This window comes from Fragaria vesca, linkage group LG5 (assembly GCF_000184155.1).
Source record: "Fragaria vesca subsp. vesca linkage group LG5, FraVesHawaii_1.0, whole genome shotgun sequence".
Classification (NCBI taxonomy): domain Eukaryota; kingdom Viridiplantae; phylum Streptophyta; class Magnoliopsida; order Rosales; family Rosaceae; genus Fragaria; species Fragaria vesca.
The window spans coordinates 2,398,807-2,417,810 of NC_020495.1; the positions used below are offsets into that span (position 1 = coordinate 2,398,807).

Below are 19,004 nucleotides of genomic sequence, written 5' to 3' on the forward strand. Positions count from 1 at the left end.
CCCCATTGATAATCTGACCCCTGTAAATGATTTTGATACGAATATGAATAGGTCTGAGTCTGTAAATTCAAGTGTAGGAGATATTTCGACCCAGTTCAGGTATCTTCCAGGGTCATTGAGATCAAAAGAAAGTATGGATCAGTGGGGTGTTGAAAGAGATCGGTATGAGGGGTTTTATGGGAACACCAGAGCTGCTGCTGAGCGAGGAAGAATGCCAATTTCTGCTTATCCTAATGAGGGGCCTTCAAATTACCAGCTAGAGTCTTTTCATGGTTATGGTGAGCAGAAGTATGATGTGAATGGAGTTGAAGATTTAGGACCTGATCGAGCTGAGCTGCTTAGGAAATTGGATCAGCTGAAGGAGCAACTTAGCAGATCTTATGCTGTGGCAGATAGACCAAGGGATATGGTTCCCCCAGAGAGGAGTAGGACTCCACCGGATCCTTATGGTGACCTGTTAACTTATAATCTTTCACTGCAGCAGCAATATGCTGTGGACAAGCAGATGCCGAGATCCCCTTACTTGACCTATAGCCATGGGCCGGTTCCTATTATGGATCATCACAACATGGATATGCCGAACTTTTATCCTCCACAAAGGAATAACTTGAATGTGATTCCAGAATACGAGGATCCATCTCAGCCACAAATGACAAGGAGGGCCTCCCATCATCCACTCCAATACGCACAACCACAACACTTTATGGGCCAACACATGGGTTTCAACCGGAATCCACTTGCATCATATCCACATGAACATGTTTTACACTCGCCTGCATGCACTTGTTCAGGCTGCTACAGCCAGAATTGGGTGGTTCCACCCCAAGCCCCGGATACTGATTTTGGCAACAGAAGTATTCCAAAAGGTCCAGTTAATTTGAATTCCTATCATCATGTCAATCCTGCTACATATAACCCACGTAATTTACCCAGAGATGCTAGTCCCATGTTGCACACAAGATGGCAAGGTGATGTTGACAAAGACATGAGTGGTTATGGTGATCGACATCTAGGAAAGATGATCAACAGGAAGACACAGATTTCCCATCCTTTCCGAGGTGGTGCCCCATTCATTACATGCTTCCATTGCTTTGAGTTGCTGAAACTTCCCAGAAAATTCAAGAAAAGAAGTAAACATCAGTCAGAGCTGCGTTGTGGTTCCTGTCTGACTGTTATTTCACTTGAAGTTAATAACAAAAGGCTCATTACATCTGCTCCTAAAGAATCCAAGCAATCATCTTCTGAGGTTGATCAAAATTCTAAGGAGGTAGTAAAGCGCAACGTCTTAAATTTTCCTGATTGTGTGAATGCCGATGACACCAACTCCTACCATGATGATGTAGATAACTCTGGTCAGAACCTTCAGTTGATAGTTGCCGAAGATAATTCACTGGCAGAAGATGAGAGGCTGAACTTGGATAAATCTGAAAAGAGGGAAGGCCATAGCTCTTCATCTTCCATCTTTTCCCAGGAGGAAGAAGGCATCCCAGATAGTTTGGTTATCCAGAGAGATGTTTCTGACTCCGTTGAAATGCTCACAAAAGATGCCTGTCCTCCAACAGCTCCAGGTTCACCTCTTTGGGAGCAGCCTGATAGTCCTTCCAAACATGAAGTAAGCAGAGATGAGAAGGGAAATAAGGGTGCATGTATAGACCAAGACAAGGTGATCTTTAGTAGGAGCACATCTGCGCAGAATTCTGTGAAAGAGATGTCAGTAGAAACCGGGGTGGATGATTCGTTCAATGATTATCTCAATACCAACATATCACAGGACTCTACAGAGGCAAGCAAAGAAGATCGTCCCAAGATCCGCAAGGGTTCGGATAACTTCTTGATTGGTCTCATCAAAAAGAGTTTTAAAGATTCGTCGAAATCTTATCAAAATGTGGAGAGAACTAAGGTTTTAATCAATGGGCAACCTATACCGGATCATCTCATAAGGAAAGCTGAAAAGCTTGCTGGCACAATTCAACCAGGAGATTATTGGTAATGTTGCATATATGCCGACTTTTATTGAATGCATTTTTTCATGTCCAAGTTTAGGTCTATGAATCTACATATATTTCAGCTGAAGAGTAACTTTTGTTTTATCTAGGTATGACTTCAGAGCTGGATTCTGGGGTGTGATGGACCATCCTTGCCTTGGCATAATTCCTGTAAGAGCATTTTTTTTCTGAACTTGGTATAGAAAGGTTTCATGTGGTATTCACCATTAAACCATTCCTGTTATCTTGCAGCCATTTATAGAAGAGTTCAGTTACCCGATGCCAACAAATTGTGGTGCCGGCAATACTGGTGTCTATGTTAACGGAAGAGAGCTACATCAGAGAGATTTAGACCTACTTGCAAGCAGGGGACTGCCAACTACAAGAGAGAGATTTTATATCCTTGAAATTTCTGGGAGACTTGTGGATGAGGACTCTGGGGAAGAACTAAAAAGCCTAGGCAGACTTGCCCCGACGTAAGTCCTTGTGCTTATTTACTGTTGATTACTTGATTATAAATGCATTCTTTAAGATCCTTAAATGTATGATTAGTGAGATAGATGCCAACATTGAAATCACATCATCTTGATGCTCATTTCAGTCATGGACAAGTATTTAATCACTGATTTGTCTTTTAAATCATGAGATGCTCATTCTGTAATAATGACTCCTGACATTGTATTTGTACAGAATTGAGAAGGTAAAACATGGATTTGGCATGAAAGTCCCCAGAATGGCTGTGTGATTCACATGTGGTTTTCATTTCCTGATTTTGCTGATGCTTCAGTTCTTCAAAGATGATGCCAACGAGTTTTTTCACCTGTCCAATTCTTGGTGTGTTTAACTCCCAAGGTGTATTGTTACTGTTAAACTCTAGGTGCATGCAAAGTCAAAATCTGTGGAATATGTTGTGACTATAACAACATAATTTCATAATCCAAGCTTCATACTTTTGTATACCTATGAGTAAGGTGATTAGTTCATCTAGATTGTCAGGCATATTCATATTCATGCAACTATCCATTATATCATGCATTTATGTTTAGTGGTGGATAGTTTTTTTTTCATGTAGTGAAATTTTATAACAATCAATTCTTTATAGGTCTTTTTCATATATTCTGATCTCATATACATCAGATGATCATAATACTATCTTTCATACTGTGTGATGAATCACCGACACAATTGAGAAAGAGATAGATTCATTAAAATAAGTAAGACAAGGAGGATTATACATAATTGAAGCTTGAAAGAGATATTGTAGTTTAAACGCAAATGGGAGAGGCAGAAATTGATTGATAATCCAACTCTGTGGTTGACCCCAAATTGAAGTAGCTATATCACCTACCGTACATGAAGCTGACATGTAAATTAACACTGGTGGGGTTGCAGATACTAATATTGAATCTCTTTGTGTGTTTTTTTTCCGATGGAGAATCTCTTTGTGGTTGAGATGACTATTAGAACATTAAGCAGAAACAAGTGTAGCAATAGGCAAAAGCCAAAAGATGTAGTGAATTCCTAGTCTCAATAAATTTCCAAATCTTTCTCTTCTGTATTTCTCAGTGAAGCTTGTAGAATCAATGGGTTGAGCATGTACCTTTGCCTCCTAAACAGAAACAATGAGTTAGTTAGTCTGGTACACGCAGAGATCCACATGGCGAAACACCAAACAATCATTTTCCCAGAAAAAAAAAAAAAAAAAAAAAACAAAAAAAAAAACCATGATTCTTGAAGCATTGTTCACTGGTATCCCTCATGCAACCAACATTTTGGATGAGATCAAACCTCCTTGACTTGACAGTATTCAGTTAGGTTATGTATCTAGGCATCTAGCCAACTAGTCTAGGGTGTTGGTACTCTTTTTAACTTCACTGGATCGAAACAAGATTGTACAAACGTAACAAGAAGGGTACCAAGAGGGGCGGAGTTCCGGTCTCAATTTTCGGTATAAATTGATAAAATGTTAACGAACATTTAATATTCATATAAGGTCCTCTCCTTGCACTGAAAATAGATAGATTTCGCTCTCAATTGTCACCCGTACCAAAATAAAAATAAAATTTGATGAAAAACCTTAAAATGTTGTACACCATTTGTCTCAAGGATCCTCTCCTTTTATTACATTTTTAGAGAATGTAAAACTTGTCATTTTGCCCAAAGAAGAAGGCGAGATCCATGGACCAGAAGCAACAATTGCATAATCACTAGCCTACCCTACATCACTCTAAATCTTACATTAAACCAATTACATTATTCTAGTCACGTTTACTATTTCTCTAGACTCTGATATTAGTGCAGTATGATTAACCAGGGTGACCCAAGTAGCTCAAAAGCCTAAACACAGCTCAAAATCCCAATCTCACACCTCAAATTACGACCCAACATTAGTAATGATTTTTTGAGTGATATTCTGGGTGTTGAGTGAGACCCACATTGAGTCATCAGCCATAGAGCAGCAAATAGCTTCAAAGATCTGAACTTTACTCTCTGTGAGTGAGCTAAGCAAGTGAGGAAGAGACAATGGTGATGAACCAAAAGCAGAAGCGATGGATAGGCAAGTCTGTGATTGCAATCTGTTTAATGGGTCTTGTTTATTGTCTCTTTCTCTCTGATTCAACAGAGTATGAAGTACCTGGATTGGAAACCCAATTCCCTGAGAAGAGTCTGGAGTCAGAGCAACCCATCACAGTTCCTGAAGATGGAGATCAGGATGAGATTCCTTTCCCCAAGAAGGACGTGGCTTCAGAGCCTCCAATTTCTGAGGAGGAAGATCGGGATCGGTTTAAGCCTCCCAATAAAGGTAGTTACTTTGATTTCTCTGTGTTGGGTTCTTGTTGTTTTCAGGTGTTTCTTGCTGGTTTTGTGTTGGGATGCATGTGAAATGTGAAAAACCCAGATGGGTGTGTGTTGGAAAGTATGGTTATTTGAATTGACATTTAGGTGGAGTTGAGATCTGAACATGGGAAATGGTAATTTGGTTCAATGTGTTGGAAACCTTCAGGGCTTTGTTATTGTTGTTTTTGGTGTGATGATATGACCAAATAGTTGGAGTAATCTACTGCATCAGATAGTGTTGGATTCGTTTGGAAATGTATGTATTGGTATGTGTTTGAATGGAAGTAAAACTTTGATTACACTCTTTTTGCAGGGAAATGTAATCTTTTCGCTGGGGATTGGATTCCAAATACTTCTGGTCCAATTTACAATGAGAGCTGCCCCTCAATTGAAAGTCCCCAGAATTGTATGAAGAATGGGCGGCCTGATACAGGGTATTTATACTGGAAGTGGAGTCCACGAGATTGTTCAATACCAAAGTTTGAGCCAGAGAAATTTCTTGAAATGATGAGGAACAAGCATTGGGCATTGATTGGTGATTCGATCACTCGTAACCATGTTCAGTCGTTGCTGTGCATGCTCTCCACGGTATATGTTAGAATTGTTATGTCTCATATAAATGTTGACTTTAAATAAATGAGCTGTTGTTGGTTAAACATGAAATATTCTTCATAACATCCAAGCTACTAAGTCTCCTATTTTCCTGGAAGCTTCAAGAGTTTGGATGTAGAGAATATGCATATAAAGCACTTTGAATATGCTTATATAACACTTAGATTCGATCCATTGCTACCCTTCCTAATGTCTAATACAAATTTGCGCAGCCTTCCTACCTTTCCTACTAAACTTGTGTCACTTAGCATTTGTGAATTGTAGGAACAAATTAATGTATTTAGAACAGAGTCATTAAATCTGATGATAGTTTGCTTGATTTCAGTTTGTCAATGTGATCTATTAACCTTGCTAGCCTAAGGCTTAGGAATTCCTTCAGATTTTGAGAACTTTTTTGTCTAGTTTTCAGAGAGTTCCACTAAAATGTGAACCCATCTTGCAGCATTCTAACTAGTTTTGCTTTATGTTTGTTTTTCTAAGTTCTGTAGAGCTTCCATAGCATTTGTTTTGGCACTGCCTATGAATTTTCTTGACCTGCTACCACTACAGAGCTGCACAATCATTGTGCATTTCATTTCATTGCTTTGACGCATATAAGGTAACATAAATGCAAAGTTATGTACGGCAGGGTCCAAGTCATGGCTGCCTATAGTTATTGGCAGATCTCTGTTTGCATATGTCCATGCACAGAAATATGTGTGGATTTGTGATGGACAGATAGCATAATAACTGTGACATGAATAAATCTAGGCTGGGCTTGTGTCCTACAATATAATTCATATATGCTTCTTCCATTTACAACATGGACATGCCATCATTTTGATTTTGAGATTCTAGGTTGATTGATTGCATGATGATGACATCCGAGTTTGATTTTTAATTTTCTATAGATCAAGTTTTTATTGCTTTTTTTAGCGAGGTTCTGCTAAATTTGATTGGAACACATTTCTTCAGGTTGAACAAGCCATTCAAGTATACCATGATAAGGGGTATAGATCCAGAAGATGGCACTTCCCCTCTTACAAGTTTACCATCTCAGTTATCTGGTCCCCGTTCCTTGTAAAAGCGGCTATCTATGAAGACCAGAATGGTGTTTCAACACATGAGGTTGAGCTTCATCTTGACAAGATTGATGATGAATGGATAGATCAATTCCAAGGCTTCGATTACATGATTATTTCAACGGGGAAATGGTTTCTGAAAGCTGCAATCTACTATCAGAACAATGAAGCGTTGGGATGCCATGCATGCTCTAATGGTAATCTGTCAGAGCTGGGATTTGATTTTGCTTACCGCAGAACCCTGAGACATGTGATGAACACTATAGTTTCATCTAATCACAAGGGGACGATCTTTTTCAGAACATCCACACCTGATCACTTTGAGAATGGGGAGTGGAATACTGGGGGAACTTGCACGAAAACAACCCCAGTCAAGGAAGGTAAATTGGAATTGAAGGAGGTACACAAGATTCTGCGTGAGATTGAACTAGAGGAGTTTGAGAAGGCAGCTGCAAAAGCTTCTAGAAATGGGGTGAATCTCAAACTCCTTGACATGGTCTCACTTTCTTTGATGAGGCCTGACGGTCATCCTGGTCCATACAGACAGTATCATCCATTTGAACATAGCAAATACGCCAAGGTTCAGACTGATTGTTTGCATTGGTGCTTACCAGGACCTATAGACTCCTGGAACGATATACTAATGGAAATGGTGGTAAAAGGCTAATTAATCAGCCAAGTTCTGTCCCTGAATTCTTTATTTCGCTTTTACATCATGGAAGCCTATGGGTGTGGGATCCTGGTAATGTTTTATGCAGAAGTTTGTGACGAGTCATAATTTCCCTACTCCCCTGTGTATACTACAGTTAGTCACTCTCCTCCAGACAAACAGGTAATCTTTCCCACAGCTGCATCTTTACCAGTGTCAACTAGCCTTTCATTGAGTTTTCATCTCTAGGTACAAAGAATAGCATACTGCAAAAAGAAGATTCATGTTGTATCAACTGTAATCTCCAACGTGAGAGCTCACAGTTCTAGTGCCAAAGCACTTACCTGGACAGCCGCGACAACTTTTCCAATTCTTGTACTCCCCCCCTTCTTCAGGTTTTCTTAGGCCTATTTGAAAACCAGAAACTTGTAATCTCTGTCATTCTTTTAAATGATATAGACTTTGAATTGTTGTAGCTCTCATTCATTAATCGGTTTCTTCGCATTTCCCTAAGATGCTGTGGAAGTGGAAGTGTGAAGCGTAAAAACCGATTTTATCTTCATGCATTCTACCTAGTGAAATTACAAAATGTGTGATGAACATTATGCATTTATGCAGACTTGAGGTCATGAAAAAATTTACAAGATTGGATTTACAAAAATTAAAAATCCAAATTTTTGTGGAAATAAATCATCTTTCTTTTTCCTGTTGATGAGATAATTGGAAATAAATCATCAAAAAATATAATAAAATCTAAAACCTTTATATGGAAAGGGAAACAAATTCATTTCCTTTCTTGTTACCAACGGTCAGTAAAAGTAAGAATCTGAAGCGCTCCGGACTTGAAGCAACTATCCAATCTCCAGAATTTATTTGAATTTCAAAAAATTTAACCGTTGTCTGGATCTCAATATAAACACCTCTCTTCTCCACTACAGCACTCACTCAAATTCAAAATCCCCAAATCTCTGAAACCTTAACTCTCTCCCTTAGCTCTCCGCCATGGCTGATATCGCAACCGCCGAGATGCCGAACACCAGGAAGGCAAGGACCAGCAGGAGGGCGCTGAAGGCCAAGACTCCATCCACAAACGAAGCCAACATCCTGGCCGGAACGGTGTTGGAGGCAGCTGCTCCGAGCCCGATCCCGACCGATCCGGCGAAGGAGAACCACGAGAGCCTCTCGCAGCCTCGCACGTCGCCGAAGAAAGCCACCAAGGCCTCGAAGAAACAGTCCAAGGCGGCGAAGGAGAAGGAGACGGCGCAGTCGAGTTTCGAGAAGGACTTGCAGGAGATGGAGGAGAAGCTTCAGGCTCTGAGGCTGGAGAAGGAGAAGACGGAGGAGCTTTTGAAGGAGAAGGATGAGATCTTGAAGCTTAAGGAGGAGGAGCTCGAATCGAAGGGAAGAGAGCAAGATAAGCTTCAGATGGAGCTCAAGAAGTTGCAGAAAACGAAGGAGTTCAAGCCCACCATGGTTCATTTTCTTGAAACTGCTGACATTTCTTTCAGATCTTCAATTTTTGTTGCGATTTGTTTGCTTGTGTTTCGTTTAGTAGCTCTGTTTGGTTGCTGAGAACATTACTTTGATTCGCGATTTGAAATTTGGTTTGATGAATCTTAGGAGTTTGATGAAATAGATAATGAATTCAAATGGTTTATACATGTTCAGGCACTCCCAATTATTCCGTCACAGAAAGACAAGAAGAAGAAGGGTGGCCCTGAGATGAAAAGGCCATCGCCTCCCTATGTGCTATGGTGCAAAGATCAGTGGAATCAGGTAGAGAATGTGAATATTGTTGATGGTTCTGAGATTTGAATTTTCGGCAACAAAATTTGTTAATGATATTTTGGGGGTTTTGATGTAGGTCAAGCAAGAGAACCCTGAGGCCGAGTTTAAGGACATATCATCCATTTTGGGGGCCAAATGGAAGACTGTCACAGTGGAAGAGAAAAAGCCTTATGAAGAGAAGTACCAAGCTGAGAAGGAAGCCTATTTGCAAGTGATGGCGAAGGAGAAGCGTGAGAGTGAGGCGATGCACTTGTTTGAGGAGGAGCACAAGCAGAAGACAGCTATGGAGTTGCTTGAACAGTACATGCAATTCAAACAAGAAGCAGAAAAGGATGGCAAGAAGAACAAGTAATGCTTCATTTCAAACTTTCTCTAGTTGAGTAAGGAATTGGTAATATGAAAATTGTACTCATATAATGTATTTGCAGGAAAGAGAAGGATCCATTGAAGCCCAAGCAGCCAGTGTCAGCATTTTTCCTATTCACAAATGAGAGGCGAGCAGCCCTGAATGCACAGAACATCAAATCTGTTCTAGAGGTAAATGAAATAACATCTCTATATTATGCATGTAAACTTATTTTTTCGCAATGTTAATTCATAAAATTTGGGGATAATTTGATAGGTTGCAAGGATCACCGGTGAAGAATGGAAGAACATGACAGATGAGCAAAAGGGTCCATATGAAGAGGTTTGTTGTTTAGGCATATAGAAGCTTTGCGGTTTGATTTTTGTGGCCCAGTTACCATAGCTCATTGGTATTTGAAAATCGCAGATGGCAAAGAAGAACAAGGAGAAGTATATGCAAGAAATGGAGGTCTATAAGCAACAGAAGGAAGAGGAAGTTGCCATTCTCAGAAAGGAAGAGGAAGAGATGATGAAGCTTCAAAAGCATGAAGCCTTTCAACTGCTCAAGAAGAAGGAGAAGACAGAGAACATAATCAAGGTTTGCTGTCAACTGTTCATTTACTGTTAATAAATGTTCCAATTGCATACTTTTTGTTGCTGATTATAGTGTTTACAATTGACAGAAAACAAAAGAGATTGAGAAGAAGAAGAAGGAAGAGAAGAAGATTGTTGATCCCAACAAGCCCAAGAGGCCTGCATCCTCATACATTCTGTTCAGGTAAAACTCAGTGCAATGTTACAGTCCTATTCTAACCATCCAATATGACTGTGAGAAGAGTCTGACTGTTTTCTTTTTAACAATGCAGCAAGGAAGCAAGAAAGAATCTGATGGAGGAGAGACCAGGAATCAGTAACTCCACCATTACTGTTCTCATTTCAGTTAAATGGAAGGTACTCCCTTTGTTTCAGTTGAATCTCTTGAGTCAATGTTCTCGTTCATGGACTGAACTAGAGACTAATCATTTTTGTTGTTGTACAGGAATTGAGTGAGGAAGATAGAAAGGTGTGGAATGACCAGGCTGCTGAAGCCATGGAGGCTTATAAGAAGGAATTGGAGGAATACAACAAGTCTGTTGCTGCATCCATCCAAGACTGAAGAAAGTGTTCAAGTGCTAATGAACATTTAGTGTAGTGAAAAGCCCATCATTTTGAAAAGCCCATCATTTTGATGGCATAACCTGAATTCTATCTGTAGTGTAATTTTCATTTTCAGTTTGATGCCAACTTTCTACCCCCCTTAATGAATATGATCTACTTTCTACCCTAATGAACCCTACAACTTCCCCAACTTCGGACAACTCTTCTGCTTGGCCAGAAAAAGTAATGATGGACGCAGAAATGTTCGGTTTATTCATTATTTTGTCCACTCTATCTATTAGGGGAAGGCCCCAAAATACCTTCTTAAAACAATACAAACCACATAAAATTGAAATAGATGAATATTATGTTAGGGTGCATCTATTGCCACCTCACAAATCATTTTGCTCACCTCACACATTATTAATTTATTAAAATACCAAAATACACTGATATAAAATTACAGCAGTGGACAATAAGTTGTTACAAATTACATATTTTTTTCTTTTTCTTTTTTATCTTTTTGTTTTGGATGAACACAAATTTCATAACTCTAACCCAAATTTATCATATTCGGTCGTGAGTCTGAAGACATTAGCATTTAACCTGAAGATGAAGTAAACTGTTTGTATTTTTTTTCTTTGTTGATGATTCGTCTATCTCTTTACTTATTATTTCTCATGTCGACTTTGTATGTAAATTCTTATAGACAATTGTTGTACCGTATTTATAAACAACGGATAGATCAGTTTAAGAAACTTAGAAATATAGAAGGCGTTGCTACTAGAGATACATTTACAGACATTTTGCATTTTGATATCGACTGATACTATCAAGTTGTTAAATTTGAGAGTTTTTCCTTGTTCTTTAACTTGGATTTATACTTTCATGTGAATTTTTGTTTACTTGGTGATTTTACTTACCTTAAGCAAATCTGAATTTGATAAAATATATGAAGAGAATGTAGGGTGAACAAATTAGAATTGAGAAAAAGGTTTTTTAGGGTATTGTTAATAGGTGAACAAAGTAGACTTACAATTAAAATTAGAGAAATTTTAAATGCACACCCCTAATATCTTAATACACACCTCTGTTATTTTATGTTTCTATTAAGATTTTATAGGTAAGCTAAATGACCAAAACAAACATCTATTATTAAAAAAAAAAATCACACTAGAAGTATTCTTTTTAACATCTTCTACCCTAATATCGTCGAAAACACGTCTTCTCCCCTAACCCCAACTCTTCTCCACAATTCATTTAGGTTGTATTTTTTTTTTCTTCTTCTTTTTTTAAATTTTTTTTATCTGTATCAGCTTTGGTTTGATTTTACAGATCATACTGTCATGTACTGCATCTTTATTATGACATGTTTTATCGAATAACTAGCTATCTATATATGTTTAATAGCTACTAGTTATCTATATATGTTTAATAGTTACTGTACTTCTACAATTCTACTAGCTTGTGAATTTTGAAAACTTGTATTGGTGATTTGGAGTTCGGATATAACAATAATCATTTTATTATAAATTGAACGATGATAACCAAAAAATTCTAGCAAAAATTAGATGAAATAATATGTAAAAAGAGGTACCAAATAGTAAATATGTATTAATTATATTAAATAATAGAATATTTCATAAATTAAGGGCATTTTAGACAGTCTGAGATGTGTATTAAGTATAATACTAAAATAAAAAACTTGATAAGTGGTGTATTAAGTAAGAGGTGTGTATTAAGATATTAGGGGTGTGTATTTAAAATTTCTCTTAAAATTATATGAGTAAGATATAAAAAAATATGGGATAAATAAAGTGATTTGTGGTGTGGCAATAGACACTCTTAAGTATCACCTTATTAAGAAATTTGAACTACTCTCACTTTTTGGGTGTAATTTCGTTCATGCTAACAATTTACTATTTTTGAAAATGGAGAGGGAGAGATGAGTAAAGTTTTCCATGCCTAATCACATTTTATTTCTCTGACATACATCCTTATGCATCAATGAGATTTTTTTGCCTAATTTTATGACAAACAAAACATCCATTTCGTTTACTCAATATCTCGTCCACTCTATCAACTAGTCGAAATCCCAAAAACACCCTCCCCAAACAAATCCAAACTCACCTCACCTGCGAAGGTTGATCTCGTAATTTAGCCCTCGCTTTCTCAGTTTCTCCTACACACACTCTATTTATAGTCTTCCATCAACCAATTCAAAGTCTCCTTTTCTCTCATTGTGGGAATCCAAGAAACAAAAATCACGTCAACTTTCTCGGGCGGCAAAAATTCCCGGCGCACTTTAGCATAGTAGTCTCCTCCCACCCAGCTAAGCTTAACCTACGCCTCCAAAAACCCCCTTAACCTGTCCACCCCACTCTCTGCAGCTCATTCAGAGCTGCACACCCTCTCTCTCATGATGCCTGAGCCTCCCAACCCCCACCCCTTCCTCGACGCCGGCCCCGACTCTCCCCGCGACGCCGACGCCGGCGCCGTCTTCGTCCTCGAATCAAAAGGTTCCACGTCACCACCACCACCACCACCGCCTAAATTTCCGTTCTTTGATTTCAAGCTCGTTAAGAATCTGACTTGTGTGTGTTGGTTTGATTAGGGCAGTGGTGGCACGCCGGGTTCCATCTGACGACGGCGATAGTGGGGCCGACGATCCTGACGCTGCCGTACGCTTTCCGAGGGCTGGGATGGCCGGTAGGGTTCCTCTGCTTGACCGCCATGGGAGTCGTGACGTTTTACTCCTACTACCTCATGTCGAAGGTTCTCGACCACTGCGAGAAGGCCGGCCGCCGCCACATCAGGTTCCGGGAGCTCGCCGCCGACGTGTTAGGTGAGCTCTCCGCTACTTTTGTTGCTATTTTAAAACTCGAAACGCTGCGTTTCATTCGTTTGAAGAAAAAAGAAACGATTTTTGGGTTGCATAGTGGCGCGCGGTGTTCTGCGGCTTTTTAGGAGACCCCGCCGGAGTCGTTGGATCGGGTTTTCTCGTGATTATTGGTTTGACTTTCGGACCATGGAGTGGTGGAGCACGCTGTCTCTGCCACGCGTTGGTATACAGGTCGGGTCCGGGTTTTATTTGAGGGTCCCAAGTCTCTGCCACGCGTGTGGGTATACGGGTCGGGTCGGACTTGCTCTTGTCTGTTTATTACAGGGTCCTCTGTTTCTGATATTCTGTTCCCTGCTCACTAAGAGTTGTGGAATCTTGATCATAAACAATGTGTTGCTTTTTTCTTTGGTGTTTTTACAGGGTCAGGAGGAATGTTCTACTTTGTGATATTCATACAGACAGCCATAAACACTGGGGTTGGAATAGGAGCAATTTTGCTTGCTGGGGAATGTGTTAAGGTATGGTGAAAGCTTCAGCTTCTAATAGTATTGTCTATTTATTCAAAAAGGGAGAATTTGTTTTGTATAAATAGCTATGGTGGCTTTTTGGGTTAGTGGGGGAATAATGGCAAGCAGTAGGCACTTTCATTATAGTATTTAAGAATTAAGCATACATAAATTACTCAACTTAGTTATTTGATTCCATGTGCTGCTGGGTCTAATTGGTGATTAGAAATTTGATTCCCACATGATATTGCTTCTTGTAGTGGACAAAAGATTATGGTAGTTGCTTGAAAACCACGAGATTATACTTATAAGCAACAAAGCTTCTTAAATAATACAGAAATGAGCAGTCAATTGTTGGATCATAAACCTGTAAAGAGCTGGGATGGTATTTCAATTACAGAAGCCTCTGATTAATTAGTGCAGATTTGGCACTTGTTTGTTGATGTCTCAATCTAGTTGTCTATAAACTCAAGCAAGCGATTACTTTGATGGATAGCCACAGGAGACTTATCCATGTCAAACGGTTGCATGTTAAGAAGGGTACTGAACGATTGCATAGTTATCACTTGATTGTTAGCACCTTAATCCAAAAATGAAAGCCTGATGGGTCTATTTGCATTCATTGTTAAACTGATTGAATGTTGAGTTGGTCAATATAAACAAACCAGTTAAAGGACCTTTTATAGTAAATTCTCATAACAACAATCTTAGCAATCTATTATAGTTGCATTATTTGCTAGTAGAAGTTTTAACCAAGGATATGATAGAAATCCTTCCTATGCAGGACAGCCTTGAATGACAACGTAGTAGTATGCGATCATTGGTTGATCTTTTTTCTTTTTCTATCTGTTTATGGCATTAGAGTACAGTAGTCAGATTTTATTCATCTTTCATTATCTTGACTGGCGTTTGGTTTTATTTTGGTAAGATTATGTATACAGAACTTTCTCCAAATGGATCCCTGAAATTGTACCACTTCATAGCCATGGTTACCGTGGTAATGATGGTCATCTCTCAACTACCATCTTTCCACTCCCTCAGACATATTAACCTTGGTTCCCTGCTTCTCAGCTTGGGCTACTCATTCCTGGCGGTTGTTGCGTGTATTTATGCAGGTATCGAATCCCTATTTAATGTCTATATTTTCACTTGTAGATTACTTCTTATTACCTATATCTTTCTGGACCCCTAGCTAGTGCAAAATAACTTCATTCTTTTTACAGAGTTTAGAGCTACAATTTCTGCTTTGTACCAACACTAGCATCAAATCATTGACAGCTTTCACTCTTCCTAGAACAATTGCTGATTAGTATCAAATTTCATCTTGCATGTTAAATGGTATGTTATTTGCGTTAATAACTAAAGTATGGCAGACCAACAGTTTCTATGTAAAGCATTGAGACTTCAAGCTTTCAATTGATCAACGGCATAGCAGTTTATTATCAAGAAAGGCAACATGACCCATCAAGTTATAAGAACTTCTAACCTGAGTGATTTAAAGATTTTACTGTTACTACATTTCAAAATCACAAAAACGTTCAATTTAATTTCCTTGTGGCTGGGGGATATAGTTCTATTTCTGAACAAGAGTAGTTTAAAACCTTAATTTCTTCAGGTTACATTAGCAACTTCTATTTTTTCCTACAGGTACCTCTAAGAATGCCCCTCCAAGGGACTACTCCCTAGATTCTACGGCATCAATAAGGGTCTTCAATGCCTTCACTTCCATATCCATAATAGCTGCTATCTTTGGGAACGGCATACTACCTGAAATACAAGTAATTTACTCTTATCTTTTGAACTGTTGCCGTTAAATCAGTTTAGAGACGCGTGTAGAAACTAAAAGTACAGTTATTCCCTTATAGTTTTGGGAAAATCACAATCGTCAGAGAATAATGTCAAATGATCACTTGCTTAGCATAAGCTTCTTCATTTGATTTTATAACACACCCTTGGGATCAGTGCAGGCAACATTGGCGCCCCCAGCTACAGGAAAGATGGTAAAAGGTCTTGTAATGTGTTACACAGTAATTTTCTTTACGTTCTACGCCACTGCAGTGTCTGGTTACTGGGTTTTTGGGAACAAGGCTAGTTCAAACATTCTAGAGAGCCTTATGCCAGATGAAGGGCCTTCTTTGGCTCCAACATGGGTCCTAGGTCTTGCTGTAGTATTTGTTCTCCTTCAGCTTCTTGCCATTGGCCTGGTAAGTTGTTGTTCATGTAGCTTTACAAGCAGTGCTGTTCTAATGTTACATTGAAATAATGCTTCTCCAATATGATGCAGGTTTATTCTCAAGTTGCTTATGAGATAATGGAAAAGAAATCAGCTGATGTCAATCAAGGAATGTTTTCGAAAAGGAATCTGATTCCTCGGATAATTCTTCGGTCGGTGTACATGATACTTTGCGGATTCTTTGCTGCAATGCTTCCATTTTTCGGAGACATAAGTGCTGTGGTTGGAGCTGTTGGGTTTATCCCTTTAGATTTCGTCCTTCCAATGCTTCTCTACAACAAGACTCATAAGCCAACAAAATCGACCTTCACTTACTGGCTCAACATGTCTATAATGGTTGTGTTCACTGCAGTAGGATTGATGGGCACATTTTCTTCCGTAAGGAAATTGGTTCTTGATGCCAACAAGTTTAAGCTGTTTAGTGATGATGTGATTGACTAAGCTTGTACATATATGTAAAGCAGCCTTCCCCTTTTGTCATGGAGAAGCTGTGCCATTTGTGGCCCTTGTAGCTTGTAATACCAAAATTACAAACTTCACAAGTCACAACTGCTATGTGTTAGTTAGGTTCTTAGTTAGTTTCTTTATCAAAAGTCTCGGCTCAATCGATCTGTATTGTAGACATTATGTAACCCGCAAACTCCAAATCTGGGAAACTCTAGAGAATGTGGTTGTTCTAATTAAAAATCGAAAATCCTGGCTGGCCAAGAAGGCAAGAACCAATTCTTTCACATTATACGCTTTTCTTTTGGAAGAGACCATGAGACCAGGATTAGCCCGATAATCGTCACGGGACGCGGAATGGAACTAGAGTTAAGAGTAACATCTGCCACTATGTTCTCGGGTGTTTGGTTTCCATCATTATCATCGACATACTTCAACTCCTCTTTGTTGATGACACCTTGCTCAACTCAACTCTTTGAAATTCAACACTAACAAACAACAAAATCAAAATAAGAGTCATTCTTACATTCAACAATTATAATAATCATAGTCAATTAATCTCCTAGCAAGCTGAAACAGAATTCATACAGTTAAAATATCAATGTCCAAATTCAATACAAATGAAAATTTTCTTACCTAGACGTAATTCAAGTACCATTTGGTCTAGTGGCATAGTCTCCTCTTAACAAGAGGGATGTTGTGAGTAGAGATTGTGAGTTCAACTCACGTAGTTGTAATATTTACTCGATAAAAAAAAATAATCTGTTAATAAGTATAGTACAACTTTGTTGAGGATCAGTAGCATTATATTATGTCATTTTTTACCAGTGGTGTAGCCACATGAGAGCGAGAGGGTTCAAATGACCCTTCTCACTTTTTAATATCGTCCATGATTGGTTGATACATTTACTATTTTCATGCTTATATTACAAAATTAGTTTAAAGTTTGACTCTCACACTTACATACTACTTTCATACAATCTAAGAAAATGTCTCACAATATATGCCCTAGTCGTGGATATAATATATATATATTTTTCAAAATGATAAGGGTTTAGGCAATACTATGCAAAAAGAAGAAACAATTATGTGGCATTCAAAACGGTAATTAATAGGATTCGTTTGAGGTGGGCAGTTAATAACCCTTGAATTTCGAATCAATGGACGAAATTGAAAGTCAAACAGAACCAAGCATGACCCCTAGCTAAGGAGAGGATCCTGATCCACAATGGATTTTGATGGTACCAAGTTATGTCACATGTGGATTCCTTATCAAATTCTACTCACACATCCTAAGCTTCTTACATAAATCGTCAATTCCACATTCTATAAAAACCCCTTGTTATTTACTTGTTCTCCAGTTGAGGATCAACAACCAAGAATGCCTCCTGCTACCGACTCATCATCGTCGTCGTCAACCTCTCTCCAACGTCCCGGACATGCTCACCAATTTCCTAGCCGTATCCCAATCCAACTGACTAAGGAGAATTACCTCCTGTGGAAATCCTTGTTCATCTCAGTTCTGAGGGCCTCTGACATGCTAGACCTCGCAGAAGGTCGAGAGCAGTGTCCACCACAAAGCCAAACCCTAGCTCATACCAATTGGATCAAGAGGGACCAAACGTTACTAACCTGGATCAACTCAGCTTTATCTGTGAGCCTACTCGGACGCACAAAAGAATTCACAAGCGGACGAGCTCTGTGGTTACACTTGGAAAACCTACTCGCTGAGGATGCAATGACTTATGTAAGTGAGCTCAGGGATCGTCTAAGAAACCTGGACGTGAATAAGTTTCGGACGCAAACGAAATGCATAGAAACAGCTAAACAAATCGCCGATGCCCTCGAAGAGGCAGGCTCACCTGTTCATGATTCTGAGTTTGTTTCTTTCGTCCTGAACGGACTACCAGATTTATATGACGGCTTCGTCGCCTCCATCATGGATCGGCCTGAGCCTGTAACTCGAGAACAACTGCAGGAACAACTTGATCGTCATGTACCTGGATCCGTTGAAATCGCTTTCAGTATATGTTTTTTCTTTGTGATAGCGTTCGTCTTGTGCTTGGCCCGCGCAATATCCTACAAAATCCCTCTGGTTTTATTTGTTTTTCTGGTGGCGCCAGCGGTGATCTGGAACTTCAAATTATCATCTTCGTATAGTAGAAGAAGTGCCGACTCCACATATGAGAAATTACACACAGAATATAATCAATTGTAATATTTAATGTGTATTCGTAAGGACGTCGATCAGTGATTGATTTTTTCTTTTTCTTTCTTTCAAGTCGTGATTGATGTACAGCTATTCCCTTATATTTTTTGTTTGGAGTAAATGCTTGTGACACCTTGTAGTTTACACTTAAAATCAGTTTTGTCCCTCACTTTTTTTTAAAACTGGTATACCCCTATACTTTGAATTCTCGACTGATTTACCCTTTTCCCAGCTGGTTATGACTGTGACATGCTCATTAACAATGCTTGTGAGAGCTTCAATGGTTGGGTTTTGAGAGCAAGGTCTAACGCCCCCTATTACTATGCTAGAAGAGATAAGAGTGAAGGGTTATTTA

The 19,004-nt window shown here is 39.0% G+C and overlaps 5 protein-coding genes across 5 annotated transcripts in view; all 5 read left to right on the top strand.

Annotated features, from left to right (window-relative positions):
* Nucleotide 1: 1 nt before the first annotated feature.
* Nucleotides 2-3,369, top strand: LOC101308375. Its single transcript, XM_004298835.1, has 4 exons — nt 2-1,986; nt 2,096-2,156; nt 2,238-2,461; nt 2,676-3,369. The coding sequence occupies exons 1-4, from the start codon at nt 44-46 to the stop codon at nt 2,728-2,730; spliced, it is 2,283 nt and encodes a 760-aa protein (XP_004298883.1). The 5' UTR covers nt 2-43; the 3' UTR covers nt 2,731-3,369.
* Nucleotides 3,370-4,343: 974 nt separating this feature from the next.
* Nucleotides 4,344-7,656, top strand: LOC101308674. The gene is made up of 3 exons (XM_004298836.1): nt 4,344-4,788; nt 5,137-5,411; nt 6,390-7,656. The coding sequence occupies exons 1-3, from the start codon at nt 4,509-4,511 to the stop codon at nt 7,161-7,163; spliced, it is 1,329 nt and encodes a 442-aa protein (XP_004298884.1). The 5' UTR covers nt 4,344-4,508; the 3' UTR covers nt 7,164-7,656.
* Nucleotides 7,657-8,084: 428 nt separating this feature from the next.
* On the top strand, nt 8,085-10,604 carry LOC101308964 (high mobility group B protein 13-like). The gene is made up of 9 exons (XM_004298837.1): nt 8,085-8,618; nt 8,814-8,921; nt 9,010-9,281; nt 9,362-9,470; nt 9,556-9,621; nt 9,706-9,876; nt 9,962-10,056; nt 10,145-10,229; nt 10,318-10,604. The coding sequence occupies exons 1-9, from the start codon at nt 8,148-8,150 to the stop codon at nt 10,432-10,434; spliced, it is 1,494 nt and encodes a 497-aa protein (XP_004298885.1). The 5' UTR covers nt 8,085-8,147; the 3' UTR covers nt 10,435-10,604.
* A 2,233-nt stretch (nt 10,605-12,837) lies between these two features.
* LOC101309251 (probable GABA transporter 2-like) lies at nt 12,838-16,723 on the top strand. Its single transcript, XM_004298838.1, has 7 exons — nt 12,838-12,934; nt 13,030-13,260; nt 13,678-13,775; nt 14,692-14,878; nt 15,411-15,541; nt 15,731-15,967; nt 16,048-16,723. Exons 1-7 carry the CDS (start codon nt 12,838-12,840, stop codon nt 16,435-16,437), a joined length of 1,371 nt encoding a protein of 456 aa, XP_004298886.1. The 3' UTR covers nt 16,438-16,723.
* A 1,098-nt stretch (nt 16,724-17,821) lies between these two features.
* LOC101305180 overlaps nt 17,822-19,004 on the top strand; it is a 2,033-nt gene continuing 850 nt past the window's right edge. Inside the window, exons 1-2 of the mRNA XM_004300809.1 lie at nt 17,822-18,464; nt 18,882-18,989. Coding sequence (XP_004300857.1) covers nt 17,822-18,464; nt 18,882-18,989 — 751 coding nt within the window. The remainder of the gene's footprint in view (nt 18,465-18,881; nt 18,990-19,004) is intronic.

Coding starts and splice junctions, on each gene's coding strand:
- LOC101308964 (XM_004298837.1), top strand. CDS start 8,148: ATGGCTGATATCGCAACCGCCGAGATGCCGAACACCAGGAAGGCAAGG. Junction 8,922..9,009: donor GCAAAGATCAGTGGAATCAG/GTAGAGAATGTG, acceptor GTTTTGATGTAG/GTCAAGCAAGAGAACCCTGA. Junction 9,622..9,705: donor AAAAGGGTCCATATGAAGAG/GTTTGTTGTTTA, acceptor TGAAAATCGCAG/ATGGCAAAGAAGAACAAGGA.
- LOC101309251 (XM_004298838.1), top strand. CDS start 12,838: ATGCCTGAGCCTCCCAACCCCCACCCCTTCCTCGACGCCGGCCCCGAC. Junction 13,261..13,677: donor GCTCGCCGCCGACGTGTTAG/GTGAGCTCTCCG, acceptor GTGTTTTTACAG/GGTCAGGAGGAATGTTCTAC. Junction 15,542..15,730: donor GCATACTACCTGAAATACAA/GTAATTTACTCT, acceptor GGATCAGTGCAG/GCAACATTGGCGCCCCCAGC.
- LOC101308375 (XM_004298835.1), top strand. CDS start 44: ATGAATAGGTCTGAGTCTGTAAATTCAAGTGTAGGAGATATTTCGACC. Junction 2,157..2,237: donor CTTGCCTTGGCATAATTCCT/GTAAGAGCATTT, acceptor GTTATCTTGCAG/CCATTTATAGAAGAGTTCAG. Junction 2,462..2,675: donor CTAGGCAGACTTGCCCCGAC/GTAAGTCCTTGT, acceptor GTATTTGTACAG/AATTGAGAAGGTAAAACATG.
- LOC101308674 (XM_004298836.1), top strand. CDS start 4,509: ATGGTGATGAACCAAAAGCAGAAGCGATGGATAGGCAAGTCTGTGATT. Junction 4,789..5,136: donor GTTTAAGCCTCCCAATAAAG/GTAGTTACTTTG, acceptor CTCTTTTTGCAG/GGAAATGTAATCTTTTCGCT. Junction 5,412..6,389: donor TGCTGTGCATGCTCTCCACG/GTATATGTTAGA, acceptor ACATTTCTTCAG/GTTGAACAAGCCATTCAAGT.